We start from the raw sequence: 17,573 nt of genomic DNA, 5'->3' as shown, positions 1-17,573 counted from the left end.
AAAAAAGCCCCCCGGGGACAAATTCCCTGGTGCACTTCAGAGTGGCTGTGACCTAGCGGTCTGTTGAAAGACATTCTAGTTCTGTAACTACCTGAAATCCACAACAGTCATATCATGAAACAACAGTAGCCTATGTCTAAAAATGGAGACTGGAGTTGAATGCTCAGTGGGATGACTAACTGGTGAAGGTGGAAAATAGCCAAGCAGCATCAAAAGGCCAGTTAGTAAATCTCCACTGTTATGTTATAAACCATTGACATGACTTGAATAGGTATCCAGTGTTCCATGACTGGAGTGAGACTGTATACTTTGACGTTGGGACTGTGGCACAAAGGCTGCTTGATATACAAGAGAGGCCTCTAGGTTTGCAAACTGGGGGAACTTGAGAGGCAGGCGACCATTGTAGGAGCTCAATTGACTTCAAAGCTCAGGGAGTGTTTATGACACATGTGCGCCATTTGAGGCGGGTTTAACCCCTATGGCGCGTGAGGACCCGAGGGAGAGCAGGGAGACAGGGAGGGACAACCCCTTTTCCCCAGAAAGACATGACCAGGAGGACTACTGGGAATACGAGAGAGGCTAAGAGATTAACTCACGCATTAGCTTTGTCTTACTTCTACCTCAGGTATAGCGTCCACTGTCAGACAGTGGTACTGAATGGAAATATGAGCTTGTTGTATAGTCTTCTATGTCAAAGACATTCTTTAAAGCTTGAATCACTAACCAAGGCTAGCAGTAGCAGGACAACCCTCTTTTTACTAGTACTGGCCTCAAAGTCACCTAGCAACAGACAAAGACTATTCTACTGTACTTTACTAGGTCAATTCCAGTAGTAATGAGGAGAGATGAGGTTAGTAGCACAATTAGCTAGGTGTTTGGCTGGCCCAATTATGTTGGACTTGACAGAAAGGCAGGGAGGGAGGAAGGGGGGGGGACTGGACAATTGAGCAGGTCTGATGGTAGTTCTTGGAGCATATGTTTCAAAGCACCACTACTGGTCTCCTTACTGCATTACCCGGGGGAGTTCCCAGCATGACTGCTGTGGATAGCATGGCACACTTTCAAAGCGGAGGAAGACTGTTCTGACACACAAAAGGACACCACACTAAAATAGGACGGGATTATCCATAATTAGACAAACATATGTGTTGTTGTTTTGCTTGTTGAGCGTGTTAATGAGGAGATAAAACAACTTACAATTGAGCATAATAATAGCCTTGTTTCCTCAAGTGCATGGGTACGTGTGACAAATAGGACAAAAGTAGAGGGAAAACAGGTGAAATCACAAGGACACCACATAGGAAGTCATGCTTAATGGCTTCCGTTAATATGGTCAAAATAATGTTTAAAATGCTTTTCACAGAAGACAGTTATCGGAAACCTATCATTCTGAAAGCAGGAAAGCAGTGAAAATACCCCCTCATCAACTCTAACTGACACCATTATGCCCAAGGTGAGGTCCAGCATCACCATCAGGGTGCAAAGGCTCCTGCTACCTCTAATGGCAGAGACCAGCCGTGATGGACAGAATAAAGGAGGTGACTAGGGAAGGAAGATGAGAGGACAAAAGGGCCAGGGAGAGGGCTGTGGTGTGAAGCGGCTCCAAAGAGACAGAGAGAGAGAGAGTCAGGGGCCTTCCTTCTCCTCTCTGTGTTGGGCAGGGTCAGTAATGACAGCCTGAGACTCCAATCAAACTGAATTATCCAGGAAAGGCCTCTTCAATCACTCACTGATTTACTTGAGGTTTTTCCTTTTTTCTCTCTCACTCTCTCCTTTTCACAGCCCCCAGAATCAAGAGATGATGAAAGGTAGCGGTCATGAATATTTCCGTCAATGTTTTTTTTCTCTCTCTTTCAGTGCGAAACCTCGTCTCCTCAGCCCCATGTAGCCATGGTCGGTCAGGGAGGGACACCTGTTTTCAGCCAGGTTCAGTTGTGTGTGTCTGTGTGTGTGATGAGCAAGGGCACAGCCATAGCCTTTCATCAGCCAGCCTTTGTGTGGCTCTAGGATAATGCGGCATTTACTGTTGATGAAAACAAATGGTGTACGGGGCTGCCAGATTGGATCACTTGAGTATACTGAATGTACTGCCATAGAAATCTATCATTCTAAACCTCAATGTACTGCCATAGAAATCTATCCTTCTGCTATGTTCTCTGCATAGATCCAGTTTCCATGAGGACTAAAATCACATTTGAGTCAAAGTAATAGTTTATCATTTGACATAAAGGTAAGAGATTGGTAAGAGTTAAGAGATTGCGGAACAATTGTAAAAACACACACACACACACACACCCTTCACGTTGAAAGTTCTTATCTGGCCTTCACAGCATCAGAGGGAGTCGTAAAAAGGGAAATGATTGGTTCAGACATGGTGTCTGAATTGACATTAATGCAGTCTCTTTATCACTGCAATACTATTGTCATCCAGCCAGCATGAAATATGTTCCAGAGCTCACAGCCTGGTCCCTTCATCAAGCCATGTGTCTACCTGTCAGAAACCTTACAGATTACGACCCACTACTACCCCTATGGCTCAAGAGGATATGAAAGACTGTATTAGGAGAGGGAACTTCAGAAATAAAGTGGCTTTGAGGGAATCTGATCGCATAATGTTTAATTGCTTCTTTCGCCGGTTGTGCTGTAATCCTATTGGTGCAGCAGGCAGTTCCATCCCCAAGATAACGCACAACACTTTCAACACTGATTTACACCGTTCAGACACACACACTGGCTGCTTCAGTCTGCTGCCGCAGCACAAAAAGTGCTTAGCGTGCCACACCCCTCTTTTCTGAGGCAAAATGAAACTAGGTGAAAATGTGAATTTTAAATCGATAGTGGTGGTGGGGGGCGTCCAATATATGATGCCAGAGAGAAGATATCGCTTCCTTTCTACCCTCAACCCCACCACAGCAACAGTGTCAACAGGACAAGTTGAACTGTATTTAGCTAGCCACTTACACGCCCTGACAAAACTAAAACTAACATGCCATTCAGTGCTCACGTGGCACCATTGATTCAAATGACCTGCCTGGCCTAATTGTTGAAATGTTTCTACAGCTGTGAGTAACTACTAATGGTAGATATTAACCACAAAAATCCATATTTGAAATTTCAATAAGTGCCTGTTGAGGAGTGCTGATGAATGATTGACCAGTCAGCCGCGCCGGCCTGGCTGCCTCTGCATTACTTACTGCATAAACCTTACCTGTGGGTTACCAGTCAGTCAATAACTGGGCTTTAATGTATATGCAGAATATAATGTAAAGTATAAACTGGATGGTTTGAACTCCAAATGCTGATTGGCTGGCTGACTGCCGTGGCATATCAGACGGGTATGACAAAACTTTTATTTCTACTGCTCTAGTTACGCTCGTAACCAGCTTATAATAGCAATAAGGCACCCCGGGGGGTTTGTGGTATATGGCCAATATGCCACAGCTAAGGGCTGTATCCAGGCACTCCACAATGCGTCATGCCTAAGGGCCTAACAGCCCTTAGCCGTGGTATATTGGCTATATACACCACACCTCCTCGGGCCTTATTGCTTAAATGTAGTAACCATGCTTATAAACAGCCTTACTACTGCTTTATAATAATTATGTGCTCAGTAAGAGGATTTTAGGGATTGAGGTGGTGGTAGTGGGTGTGGGCATTACAGGCTGGGGTGGGTTCCCCCCTTTTAGGAGCTTTATCTCTGAAGGGAGTCATGCTCTGGAGATAGTGGGGCCTCTGCCCAGCCCACTGAGGTACAGCAGCCAAGGTCAGGCAGCCATTCCTACTAACAGCTCCACAGTGGCCCAGTATGGGGAAGGCTGGAGCTCTAGGGGCGCTGGGGTGGAGGCCAACTGATCCTGTTACACCATGACAACTATCAGAATCCCCTCCATTGAACCACACACACACACACACACACACACACACACACACACACACACACACACACACACACACACACACACACACTCACCCGGGTGGAGGAGAGGGAGTATGGTCTCAAGTACCGGTTCGGTATAAATGACAGGGGAATACCAGTACCATTTATAAATGCCCAGAGGAGTCACTATAATGTACTTCCTGAGCTGAGCTTATACAGCCAACTTTGTGGTTTGGTTTCATAATGGGGGGCTGTAGTTCATCTGAAATGGTTGGACTGAGCCGAGCCAATGGCTCCGTCTGAAACAGCACACTATTCCCTATATAAAGCACTACTTTTGACCAGGACATATAGGCCCTGGTCAAAAGTAGTGTACTACATAGGGAATCAGGTGCTATTTCTGACACATCCAGTAAGTTCCACCACTGTCTCCTTCCACTGCCGGGCATCAGCCAGAGGCCATGTTGGATTACATTTCCAGACTGCGCCGCAGCACCTTTGTTTTGGAGCCGAGTGACCGGGCGAAGCCGGGAAGTTGGAGGGGAAGAGGTGCAACTTGGGGTTAGGGGCTGGTAAAAAGAGAGCGAGGGGGCTAGGGGTCCAGACAAAGCCCTGCAGATGTTTCCCACATGAATCATGTTGCGGGGTGGGGAAAGAGGGGCGAGCGGAGAGGGGAGCTGGCTGTCCTGTCCACTCTCTCCCTCTGCATGTTAGCGTGTCTGTCTGCTGCTGCACTTTGCATGGTGTGGTACTTCCTCCCTCCTGTGCAGAGTCTCAGGGTGAGCTGGGGGAGCCTAATGAGGCGTCTCTGTTGCCAGCTTCCTTCGCCGGGGCACTTTAGCTGTTTTTGTCATCACTTGTGGGGGAGGTGACAGGTTGCTTATTTACTCTGCCTTTCATATTTGCCTTTTAGTTATTTTTTCTTCCCCTCTCTCCCCACTCCTCCTCTGCCCTCCACCCCTTTTTCCGCAGTCATCTGTTCATTCAGATGCCTGCCTGCGAGAACCAAGTGCCTAATGGGCCAAATCAGCAGAGCCACTGCAGGGAAACACAGGCCTGTCATTAGCCCATATTGAAAAAGAGAGCCGGTAGGCAGAAGAGAGAGTGAGAGAGGCAAGTGTTTAGCTTGAGGAGGCTATTAATATTTAATAGGGAGTGCCATTTTTCTAAGCAAAAACAGGAACTGGCTTTAACTACTCTGAATCACCTAGACCTAGATATTCACTCCCCCGTCTCTGGCGTCGACCTAAAAACTGACAACAGAGCGATGCTAGCGTAGAGTTGCTAGCAGACTCTAAAGCTCTACGATAATAGGCTGTTTTCATCTGTAAAACACCTCACTCACATGAACACCTATGAATTCAGAGAGGACACGGTCGGCTTGGACATATTACCATTAAACTCAAGACCACAGAGGTGGAATCCACACAATTCACATTGCCATTTTATTATCTTTTCTCTCACTTAACTATCAGCAATTGTGATGCTGAAGCACTTAAGAGACATTTCCTATGACAACTGGAAAAGGCTTTACAGAACATCATGCTGATGCGCTCCACAATGAATTGCCATGGGCTGCAGTTTCTGTCTTGTTTATAGTAATAGCACTGCATTGTCAAGAACCTCAGTGCACCACATGTGACCATTGCAATAGTAACTGCCTGTTTTGTAAGACAAAATGTTAAAGGGAAACAGTCTGTTTCTAATCAAAATCGGTTCAAATTACTGCAAATAGCATTACTCATTGCCTTTCAGGTCTGGGGGGAAATTGTTTCATTTCTATTGAAAGGTTGAAGAGTTAGAACTGTAGCAGCCCCTGGTCTGTGACATTGACATTTGTGTAAATCCGTATGAGTTCAATCACTTTTTGCCAGAATCACTTTAGATTTAAACAAAACTTTCCATACACGTTTGCTCATGGAAAGAGTGCTCAGAAAGAGACTTCCTGGACCTGAATGCCAAAACATTCAGGAGATGGCTCAAAGCTGACCCATTTTGCATATCATACCATAAGGCATCCGTGTCTTCATCACTGGAAAAGATCAAACGGTTGAGTATGATATCATTTAAAAGCTTAAAAACGGTTAGAATTTCAAGATTGAAAAATATATATACAAATGTACCTTTTTTTTAAACGTTTAACCCGAAATGATCTAAAAAGTGTATTTATTTTTTCTGTGTGTTAACGAACATGTGCTGGAATTAGAAAGCACAGTTGTGAATGAGAGAACCGGAGGGCCACGATCATCAACGCCATCAAATTGGATTTTTTAAATCATGGCTACGTGATGCAAATAGACTGCTTGTGCATTGTTACATCTGCAATTGTGAAATGTATAGTTTAAAAAAGTGTATATTTAGTGTAGTTTAGTGCCAATAATACATATTTGAAAACAATAATGATATGCCTACCGGTGTTGATTTCGATCACAGGCATATAGCCTAGGCAGGCTATGGCTGGGAAACTCGATGAAGTCCAATTTCAAGAGAGAATACTGTTATGTAGAAAGAACGAGACTAGTTACATTCTTTATAAACTGCTCGGGTGTATTAGGTGGCTCCTATAGGACATGTCTTTTTTTTCACCTTTATTTAACCAGGTAAGCCAGTTGAGAACAAGTTCTCATTTACAACTGCGGCCTGGCCAAGATAAAGCAAATCAGTGCAACACAAACAACACAGAGTTACACATGGAATAAACAAACATACAGTCAATAACACAATAGAAAAGTCCATATACAGTGTGTGCAAATGTAGTAAGATTAGGGAGGTAAGGCAATAAATAGGCCATATAATTACAATTTAGCATTAACACTGGAGTGGTAGATGTGCAGAAGATGAATGTGTAAGTAGAGATACTGGGGTGCAAAGGAGCAAAAAAAGAAATAACAATATGGGGATGAGGTAGTTGGGTGGGCTATTTACAGATGGGCTGTATACAGGTGCAATGATCAGTAAACTGCTCTGACAGCTGATGTTTAAAGTTAGTGAGGGAGATATAAGACTCCAGCTTCAGTGATTTTTGCGATTCATTCGAGTCACTGGCAGCAGAGAACTGGAAGGAAAGGCGGCCAAAGGAGGAGTTGGCTTTGGGGGTGACCAGTGAAATATACCTGCTGGAGCGCGTGTTACGGGCGAGTCAAAAGGAACACACAACAATAATTCGCAAGGGCTACATAGCGAACATAACAAATACAACTATTTATCACTGGTGGAAAAAGTATCCAATTGTCATACTTGAGTAAAAGTATAGACAGTTTTACTTCTATGTAAGTAAAAGTCTAAAAGTCTTTGGTTTTAAATATACTTAAGTATCAAAAGTAAATGTAAATTGCACAAATATAATTAAGTATCAAAAGTAGAAGCAAAAAGTATACATAATTTCAAATTCCTTATATTAAGCAAAGCAGACAGCACCATTTTCTTATTTTGAAAATGTAGGGATAGTCAGGGGCGTACTCCAACACTCAGACATTATTTACAAAAGATGCATGTGTGTTTGGTGAGTCCGCCAAACCATAGGCCGTAGGGATGACCACGCGTTTTCTTGATATGTGCGTCAATTTCACCATTTCCCTGTCCTGCTAAGCATTCTTTGGGTTGTCGGGGAAAATGTCAAAAGTAAAATATTTTCTTCGGGAATGTAGTGAAGTAAAAGTTGTGAAAAATATAAGTAGTAAAGTACAGATACTCCAAAGAACTAGTACTCTAAATGATTTTACTGAAGTACTTTGCACCACTGCTATTTATTATGGATTCTCATGACAGTTACGTTGGCATACGCTAACCAAGTGTATGTAAATTGACCCTGAGGATATGTAAACAGAGTTCACAGGTTTTTAGATAATTGACGTTTAAGATGACAAAATTACATTTTTTAAAAACTTTTTTTCTCAATAAATTTCCAAACAGCCCTGTTTGTAAGCTTTTAAAATATATAAAATCTCAGCTGTTTATCTTTTCCAGTGATGAAGATATGGATTTCTCATGGTATGGTGGGGTATACAAAATTGGTCAACATTGAGCACCTTTATCACATTAATGTTTTGGCATTCAGGCCCGAAAAGCCCCTTTCTGAGCACTTCTACAATGTCAATAGGTATGGAAGGTTTGGTTCCAATCAAAAGGGGTGCTGTCAAAAAGTGATTGAATTCAAATGGATTTACCCATTTGCTCTTCCTCACAGAACAAACAATGGTGACTGAACACAGCTCTAATGGACAGAGTTAAAAGGTCAAATCTAATTGGCTGAGAAAATCCTTGATGCTCATCTTGCAATCTGTACCTCATCCCAGGCATGCGCCCCAAATGGCACCCTATACCCTACATGGTGCAGTACTTTCGACCAGTGGCCATAATCAAAAGTAGTGCACTATATAGAGTATAGGGCACCATTTGGGGCACATACCTCAGTCTCTAGAGCAATCAAACTACAGAGACAGGGCCATAGTTTATCATTTATATGGACAGCCATTAGTAGAGATATCCTTGAACCATACCTTCAGCTTCCAGTAAAGACAACTAATTCAATCAATGAGGGGAATTTCAATAAGAAGCAATGAGGGGAATACTGACATTAAACTCAGACGGAATCTAATAAAAAAAAAGCCCAGACAGACAAATGGGCATCAAGTGGCTTTGGAAAACAAAATGTGTGCAAATGTGACCACTACTTTGTGGCCATACCATGCATGGAATCTGTTCGTTTTGATCAATATTCAGTAGAAACAGATGTAGCACATTCATTCAGTGAAACACTGGAAATGGATTGAGTCAATAAAATTAAGCAAGGATCTTAAAGTGCACCAAAAGCTAAAACATCTTAGCAACAATCCCTGTCTCCCCATCAGAAATGTGCTAAGTGGCGGCAGGTAGCCTAGTGGTTAGAGCGTTGGGCCAGTAACCGAAAGGTTGCTGGGTCAAATCCCTGAGCTGACAAGGTAAAAATATGTAATTCTGCCCCTGAACAAGGCAGTTAACCCATTGTTCACCTGTAGGCTGTCATTGTAAATAAGAATTTGTTCTTAACTGGGAGCACAAGCTTCTTAACTGACTTAAATAAAGTTTTTTTTAAGTGTTTCACACATAGCTGACTGCACAGAGGCCTGTGTGGCTCCTTTTTCTTTGTGTCTTCTACCCTTTGGCAGGAGAGTTGACCCTTTCTTCAATACATTATCCTTCCCTGCAGTCCAGACAGAGAAAATTAAGTTTCCATGTGAACTGGCCACAAAACCCCCCAGCAAAACAAAAACTCAGCTGGATAAAAGGCTTGTATGGGAGAAGCTGGTTGCTCTGTGGCTGCATTTCCTCCTCTCACAGTTTTATGCTACATTCCCAGCTCAGATGCCACACTCTACGGCAAAATGTGAAGACTGGGACAGAAAGGAAGGCATTGGGATTTTTTTTGCTTGGCTACGCACAATCTTATAGCAGCCCAGGATATAAGTTGATAATGTCTCCCTACTCTCTATTCAATTTAAGTGTGTATCCCAACTGCTTTTTCCATTCCTTGACTTTTTGTTACCCCTGGTGTTCTTTTGCATTTGTTAGGCAATTACAACCAAATGAGGCCACAACAGACCTGTCTGAGGGCTTACTCTTTCAAGTCTAGCAGCTTTCCCTGTATGCTCATCTTACAATGACAGCGATACACCACAGCCAAACGTGAATACAAAATAAAAATCCATAATCAAACATTATTACACATTTGTCTCTCGTCCAGGAACGGGCAGGAAAGCTTTTGGCTCCATGTAGACATAATAAAACGTGGCCGGCGGTTGAGGTTGAATGTAGCTCAATAATAATCTCTAAACTGGTCACAATGAGTCACATTGCAGCAGCAGTCACCTTGTGATAACTGGACAATACATACCTGCTGGTGTGAGAACAAACAGCTCACCATAGAGGCATGACGACTTCAATAGGAACTTTTACACTTATTTTCTCGAGCCTGTGTCTTGTATTTGATCAGGGAACAGTGCATGTGTGCGCTACGGCAAGCTGTTAGCTCCAATAAAACACATAAAGGCGGCATGTTTAGTGACTGACACACGACACATCAGCAGGTATGTGCATGGGGCCCGGCCACGGCAGCCAGAGAGGAGTGGAGAAGAGGTGATATCTAAACCTTACCCCTGGCTAGGAGGTAGAGCCAGCCTAGCAATGTGGTGGAAGCTACAAATCAGTGACAGACAGTGGAATGAATAACCCCATTGCTCCCTGTAGCTCCATGTTCTACCACGCTTACACAAGTCAGGCCCGTAAAGCCTATAACAGCTCCTACCCCCAAGCCATTAGACTGCTAAACAATTAATAAAATGGCTACGTAGACTATTTGCATTGACCCCTTTTTTACGCTGCTGCTACTCACTGTTTATTATCTATGCGTAGTCACTTTATCCCTACCTACATACACATTACCTCGACTAACCTATACCCCCTGTACATAGCCTGATTGTTGGCATTTTAGTGTGTTACTTTTTTTAGCAAATATTTTTGTACTTACTTTTTTTAAAATGCAGCATTGTTGGTTAAGGGCTTGTAAAGTAAGCATTTCCGGTAAGGTCTACCTGTTGTATTCAGCGCACGTGACAAATAAAATGTGATTTGATTTGAAGACACGTGGGATCTGTGCTGAGCAGTGTGTATTACCGATAAAGTCAATCAGAGGGTATCGCCAGGCAGGCGGTGGGCATCAACAGCAAAGGCAAGGTCGCTTATTATTGATTTTTAGTATGTGAGAATGTACAGAGCCCAAGGTAAATCGTTGCTATGAAACCACTACAGATAACACGTGTTAGATGAGAGGGGTGGAATGTGGATGGTGCTGTAGCTGGTTATCATTTAGTTCCACTGTAACACATGGAAACAAGAAGCAGTGCTGGGGGCCCTGGGGGAGAATATATGTGGCATGTAAGAGGATAGCTATAGTCAACATGGTCCCTCTTCTACATGGTCTGTACTCCGTGTCAGACACTACAGCTCACATAACACATTCCTACAACTTCATAACAACATTGTGTAGGCCTAGCTACTATAGAGTCTGTGTGTGTGTTCACCTTTCTCTATCAGAATGAACATTTTGTGCTCTCTCCTGATTAAAGCATTTACATACTTAAGCCCCCCCTCCCTCCCCCTCCCCAGACCAAATTAATTTCCTCCTTTGACAGAGACAGAAAAGGCTTTTAATGACTGTGTCCTTCAAACCTGAGACTGCTAATAACTGTAAAGAGCAGATTTGTTTTACTGATTTTCTTTGAAACTTGCATGCATGGAATTAATTGTCTTGATTAAATATTGTCTGTCTGGGCGTTGAGAGACGGCTCAGAATTAGTGGTTCCTTGTTAAACTTGTATAGGTTCTGAGTAAGATTTGGCCCAGAATACAAAGATGACAGTTTTCACGCTGGGAAGACAAAGGGCTTCAGATATATGGGGCTAACTATGAGTAGTGACATCACTGTGGAGCAACAAATTAATATCTGCCTCAAAACCGACAAGAACTAGAAACATTAGGGCACTATAGAATAGGTGTCTGCATCTAAAACAAATAATGGATACTATATAGCTAAGTAAAAGCTAAGTAACGTCCAATATGACAGGCACCGATTTACAAACTTGGCTGTAAGATAAGCATGTCCATCAAACAACGCAGGCACTATGGGCTCATCATTAGTAAAATGGGTAGAGTTTCCATTTTGTAGAAGGGAAGTAAAAGTGCCAGAATGTAACAGAACGGGACAGAGAAAAAAAGACAGACTGCTGTCTCCCCACAGCATTTAACATGGAATCGACTTGTTCAAAACAAATTATTTTGCAATGTCTCATTTCTAAAGAAGTCACAAACCACCCAAAAAGGCACGATCAAATTTGGCCTGCACCCTGCCACACAAAAACCCAAGAGGGGGAGTGACTCCTGTTTGAGTCATGGCCGAGGTGCATCATCAATGACTAGGAATGGACCTGGCTACGTTCAGTCACCTCCTTTTACTGAAACCCTCTCTACAGACCAGAAGCCACACACGGATTCGCAGGAATCTCAAGAGCTAAATTGTTGAAGCATAATCCTGCAGAAACTTTGCTTCGCCTCGTTCTCTCCCCCTTTTCGTGATATCCATTTGTGATCTTGTCTCATCACTGCAACTCCGCAACGAGCTCGGAAGGTGAAGGTCGAGTCATGCGTCCTCCAAAACATGACCCTTCGGTGCTTCTTAACACCTGCCCACTTAAACCGGAAGCCAGCTGCGCCAACGTGTCGGCGGAAACACTGTTCAGCTGACGACTGAAGTCAGCCTGCAGGCGCCCGTCCCACCACAAGGAGTCACTAGAGCACGATGAGCCAAGTAAAGCCCCCCACGACAAACCCTCCCCTAACCTGGACGACGCTGGGCCAATTGTGCGCCGCCCTAAGGGACTCCCGGTCACGGCCAGTTGTGTCACAGCCTGGGATCAAACCCAGATCCGTAGTGATGCCTCAAGCACTGCGATGCAGTGCCTTAGACCTACGCGCCACCCGGGATGCCCAGCGTCTCTAGTTTTTAGTTTTGTACTGTCTCCATGGACACCCAAAGGACTCTACACACTCACGCACACTGACACTCCAACACACACATAACATGCACACACATTTATACTGATTCTACACACATGCACTCACATACAATCTTCATTTACGCTGCTTCTCTGCTTTTCCATGCATCCCGATGCCTAGCCACCTCACCCATACACATACAGTATCTACCACTCGGTATCCCTGCACATTGTAAATATGGTATTGAAACTGAACCTGTATATAGCTTTACTTTCTTGTGTACTTATTTGTATTTCCTGTGTGTTTATTGTTCTACCTTGTGTTATTTTTAGTACTACACTGATATTGATTACTGTATTGTGGGGTTTAGAGTTTGCAACAAAGACATTTCACGGTACTTGTGCGCGTGACATTAAAACTTGAAGTCAGTGAAGCTTCAAAGGGGACCTATTAGGGCTTTATGCAACAACATGGTGAGGTAGAGAGAGGACCGTGCTTATAGCATTCACCACCCCACCACACACCCTCCCTCCTCCCCCTTCTGTGAACAAGTGCTTTTCTACAGCTGGGTAACAAAGCATGACCCAATAATCCTGAAGCCTGACTCAAAGCTGGAACCTCCTCTCTGAGGACTTTATCAGACTGCCTGGCATGGGGGGGGTGATGAGGAGGCTGCTTAGGCATGTGCGGGGGATGGGGGGGATTACACACACAACTATCTGTGATTATTCTAATTATGACTAAAGCCCTGACTGAGTAGATTATGAGCACAGGCCAATATATGCAATATGATGAGTTTACATGCAATAATGGACTTTACCATGAACCATACAAAGGCATGTATCTGGGCCAAACTGTTATTCTTGTCATCAGCTAAACACACCTATACTAACTCATTTCTCAAATACAAACACTGATCATTTATTTTGTGAGCCTTTGCATGCAAACTATCCTGACTGCAGAGGAGTTTGTGCCCATTAACACAAATAAAAACATGAAATGCACTGAGTAAGAACTTTGGGCTTACTGTTGCAGCATGCAAATAACAATTCTGGGGAGAAAGAGTGGTGGGCCAGCCAGACATGAGGCATCGCAGAGAGCTTGCAACAGGTCTGCTCCTGTCCTTGACAGTTGGTTAAACGTCTCAAGGCAGGTAACAAGGTTTTGGATTAGTATGAGTTGCGTATTCTGTCTGAGACATCAAACAAGCAAGGAAGAAGTCAGAAGAAATCCCAGTCGTCAAAGACTAACTGAGGATACTAAAAGGCCAAACAGAAATGGTCTGTGTTCCACGGAAGACATGTTTCTCCAAAGCTTCATATAAGCAGTTAGTATATAAACAGCCAACATGCCCCGCAAGTCGAGGCCTGGAGAACCAGGAACACTAGGAAAAATCAAAGTAAGTTTAGGTTTATACAGGGAACTGGTTAGGTCTGGCAGTCACATAGAGCAAGTAGAAAACTATCCTAAATATTTTGTAGACATAAGCAACCCACATCTGTAGCTGGTTATTACCATAGAAATGCATGCACTTCGTAGAAAGATTCGGTGCTGTAAACACTGTTAAAGTTAAGGTACCCCAAATATTTTGGGCATAAGTTAGAAACAAATATATCATGTTAGAGATACAAAAAGCACACAAAAACCAAGTGATAAAATAATCTGTCATAGAAATCACATTTACCTGCATTCCATTTGGTTAATAAAAAGGTAAACACAGGCCTGTATTGACCTTGAGGGGAAAATAATGATTTACTGCTATCTCTGTTAAGTGTCTCACATTATAGTTTATTTTAAAATGCCAAATCAGACTCCACCGTGCTGATATTGGTTGTGTTTTCACACTCTGCCACACATTTCCTTAGAGAAATCCCTTGAGTTCACAAATTGTCAGTCTCTTGTTGGACACACATTGTCTGCATAATTTAAGTGATTATTTATTTCTATAGGCTATCATATTTCTTTATACCTGGATGAACATTAGGCTTTATTAGAATTATTAGAATGGAATATCAATATGTTGTGTTTTTATTATTGTCAAGTAATACTGTACATAAACAATATGAAATCAAATAATTTCCACATTGAAGATCTGCTATAAACTATTGGCCAATAAAAACGTGGTTTTATTATTTTTCCAGTCCTCAGGATGTGTAAACCCACATGTTTATTGGGCTTAGTCCCTAAAACACATTTCAATCAAATCCTCCATTGGTTTAGAGTATAATGATCAATTCTTCATCATTTACATGTTATAGTGGCAGACACATGAATTAAACAATATTTCGTTGGAGAGAGGAGCCTCTGGAGTGTACCTTTGTCTAAAATAACCAGTGGTTGCCATTCTGCAGTGATCGCCTTGGAAATGCGAGACGGATATCGATCATCTCAACTGGAAAGCTATTGTGTAGTAGTGGGACTACAAATTTCCCGCTTCCCAGCACAAATATTATTTTGTGAAATTACAAATTGTACAATTTTAATGAATACTTCCAAACTTGGGTCCAATGCGTGGTTTACACTGCGTACATATTTTCCGTAGACCTACTATTGGCTATGAGTCCTTTGTCCTGTCCAACGAGCAAATAAACAAAAGATATAGGATTTGAATCGAGTCGGCTTACGTTGGTTTAATTATAATAAGATATTCAATACGCGTATTTGTCTTTCACATAAACTACCCTCTATCACAAATAAAGACATATAATCGAGTTGTAACATATGGAGTGTAAAACTGCCGCTAACAGAGATACGTTATGACCCCCCACCAGCGCAAGGAAAGGGTAGGTAGCCTTCCATAGCCCTTGACGAGGGAGGGAGAAAAAAAGTGCTGAAATGTTGCCAGCACATAGCTGGGTCGGCTCAATCGACTCAACAACGTAATGTGAAGCGAGTCAATGCTATATCGAGGCTATGGATATGTTACTTAGTTTTAAATCATGTGCGTAAAACCACAAAAATAGTTACAACTTAACGAACGGCTATAATATCTATCAACTGACAGCCCTTTAATTTTTTAACAGCTGAGCTGATACAGATCAACGTATCCGGCTTCCTAAAGAAACAGAGTAGCCTAGCCAGCCATCTGAATTTAATGTAGGCTTGATCACTCCGTTCACTTAATTCGATCCGAACCAAATTAATGTCGGCTTATGCTAAAATTGCTTCAACATAGACCAGTTTTTCCATACTTTTGTTTTCATGGAAAAACTTATACCATTACTAAATGCCAGCCTACCCTTCCTTGATCGAGTTAGGGCTTAGGGGCACAGACTAATTTGAAAAGCCGTGTAAGAGGAGAAGGGGGACAGGGGCAAAGTGCTGTGATTGTTCCACTTACCGACTTGTAAGACATTTTCCACACAACCAGTCTCTAAAAGCCGAATGCCCCGACGGAAAGGCAGTCCATCTCCGGTGCCCGCTGCCCCCGTCGTACTGGTAACCCCTCCAGGGACAGCCCCGGATCCAGCGGGAGCCCCTGTTCCTACCGCCGGACCCTCTTCGCCGGCGACGCGGCACTGAAACGACGAATACATACATATTTCCCTTTCGTTCCTCGGAAAAGACCAGTACACTATACGGCGCTGTACTGGCTCTGGGATCCGCTCGAATCGCTCCTCCACCCTCTCAAAGGCCCATTTCTCCGCTACAGCCTTTGCCGCACAGTCCAATAGAGATTCCGGGCAGCGAAACCGAGAGTTCGGAAAACCTGGACCAGGCCCTGGACCAGGCCCTCGGGGAGCCGGGCGCAAGCACAGTCGCTTGCTGGCCGGGGGTAAAGATAGATGAAGCGGCGGCTGAGGCGGTAGCTCTGCACGTCCCTCCGCCATGACGACCAGATAAACACTGAGGACCGGCGACCTGCTTCAGAATCGAGAGGAGGTCGTCACAAGTTACCACAGCCACATAGTTATAAACCCCGCCCATTTATACAATTTATCTTCTTAAATGTAATTTTAAACCTAACCCTAACATTAACCACACTGTTAACCATATGCCGAACCATAACCTTTAATTAAGGCCAAAAAAAGTCATGTTTGTTTTTCAGATTTTTCACGATAGCCAATTTTTACTTTGTGGCTGTGATATCTAGTGGAAACTGGAGAAGGGGTCTGGGTGTTGAGGGGTTTAACGTCACAACCAATAACAAACACTCCCCAATCACATGGCAATACCGCACTGACAACGCACCACTGCTACCCCGGTCTTTATATGTGTGTGTGTGTGTGTGTGTGTGTGTGTGTGTGTGTGTGTGTGTGTGTGTGTGTGTGTGTGTGTGTGTGTGTGTGTGTGTGTGTGTGTGTGTGTGTGTGTGTGTGTATGTGGTGTGTTGTGTGTCACCCAAATGTCCTGTGTGTAGGTGTGTTTTGTGAATGGCAGGACTTGTTTCAGGTCTTGTTGTTCAAATTATATGGACCTTAATGTTAGGTTTAGGGTTTTCACCCAAATGTCCTGGGGTAATAAACAGTAATAATTTTTGAATGGCAGGACTTGTTTCAGGTCTTGACAGTCATGGTTCAAATGCTATATTAAGCTTAAGGGTTGGTTTAGGGTTTTGGGGTTAAGGTTGGGGTTTACCAACTGGGTGAAGGTTGGGTTAAAAGTTAGGGGTAGGTTTAGAGGTTAGGGAAAATATGATTTGTAATGCGTGAAGTGTGTGTGTGTGTGTGTGTGTATTTATCTAATCTGCAACTCTTAAGACAGACACACACATCTTTACTCACCTCAACTTTAACCTTGACCTATAAAGTGGAAAAGATGACGATATTTTTTAAAATTTGTCTTAAAAAAATATTTTAAAAAAAATCTGAAATAAACATGACATGGAAATAAAATGAACACATCCAAGTAATAAAAACCCTTCCCTCCATTAAATCCATACCTTTACTGACTGAGATTAATTACAAAGACACAAACTGGAAAATTCAATCCACATCATTTACTTCAATGTTTCCAATCCAGCAAATATATATCCTCAGAATTCTCATTCATTATCAGATTTTGTATCAAATTGACACATTATAAGTCATACAGTACGTGTTGTGAGTAATGTAAAAAATAACATATGTAGTCTAATAACTCTTTAGCAGACTATCACCATTTTAGCACTTGTCAGCACTTGGATCCTTTTTAGCACTATTTTCTTTGAAAATTGAAAAACCTGGGG

The 17,573-nt window shown here is 42.9% G+C and overlaps 1 protein-coding gene across 2 annotated transcripts in view; it reads right to left on the bottom strand.

Moving 5' to 3' along the window:
* LOC118394666 (zinc finger SWIM domain-containing protein 5-like) overlaps nt 1-16,273 on the bottom strand; it is a 51,355-nt gene extending 35,082 nt beyond the window's left edge. Inside the window, exon 1 of one of the 2 annotated variants that reach the window (XM_052463760.1) lies at nt 15,747-16,273. In XM_052463760.1, coding sequence (XP_052319720.1) covers nt 15,747-16,236 — 490 coding nt within the window. In that variant the 5' untranslated portion in view covers nt 16,237-16,273. The remainder of the gene's footprint in view (nt 1-15,746) is intronic. The other variant, XM_052463759.1, reaches the window with a different exon arrangement.
* Between the last annotated feature and the right edge of the window lie 1,300 nt (nt 16,274-17,573).

This window comes from Oncorhynchus keta, chromosome 15 (genome assembly GCF_023373465.1).
Source record: "Oncorhynchus keta strain PuntledgeMale-10-30-2019 chromosome 15, Oket_V2, whole genome shotgun sequence".
Lineage (NCBI taxonomy): Eukaryota > Metazoa > Chordata > Actinopteri > Salmoniformes > Salmonidae > Oncorhynchus > Oncorhynchus keta.
Note: the sequence above shows the minus strand (reverse complement) of the source record. Positions and strands in the feature narration are given on the sequence as shown.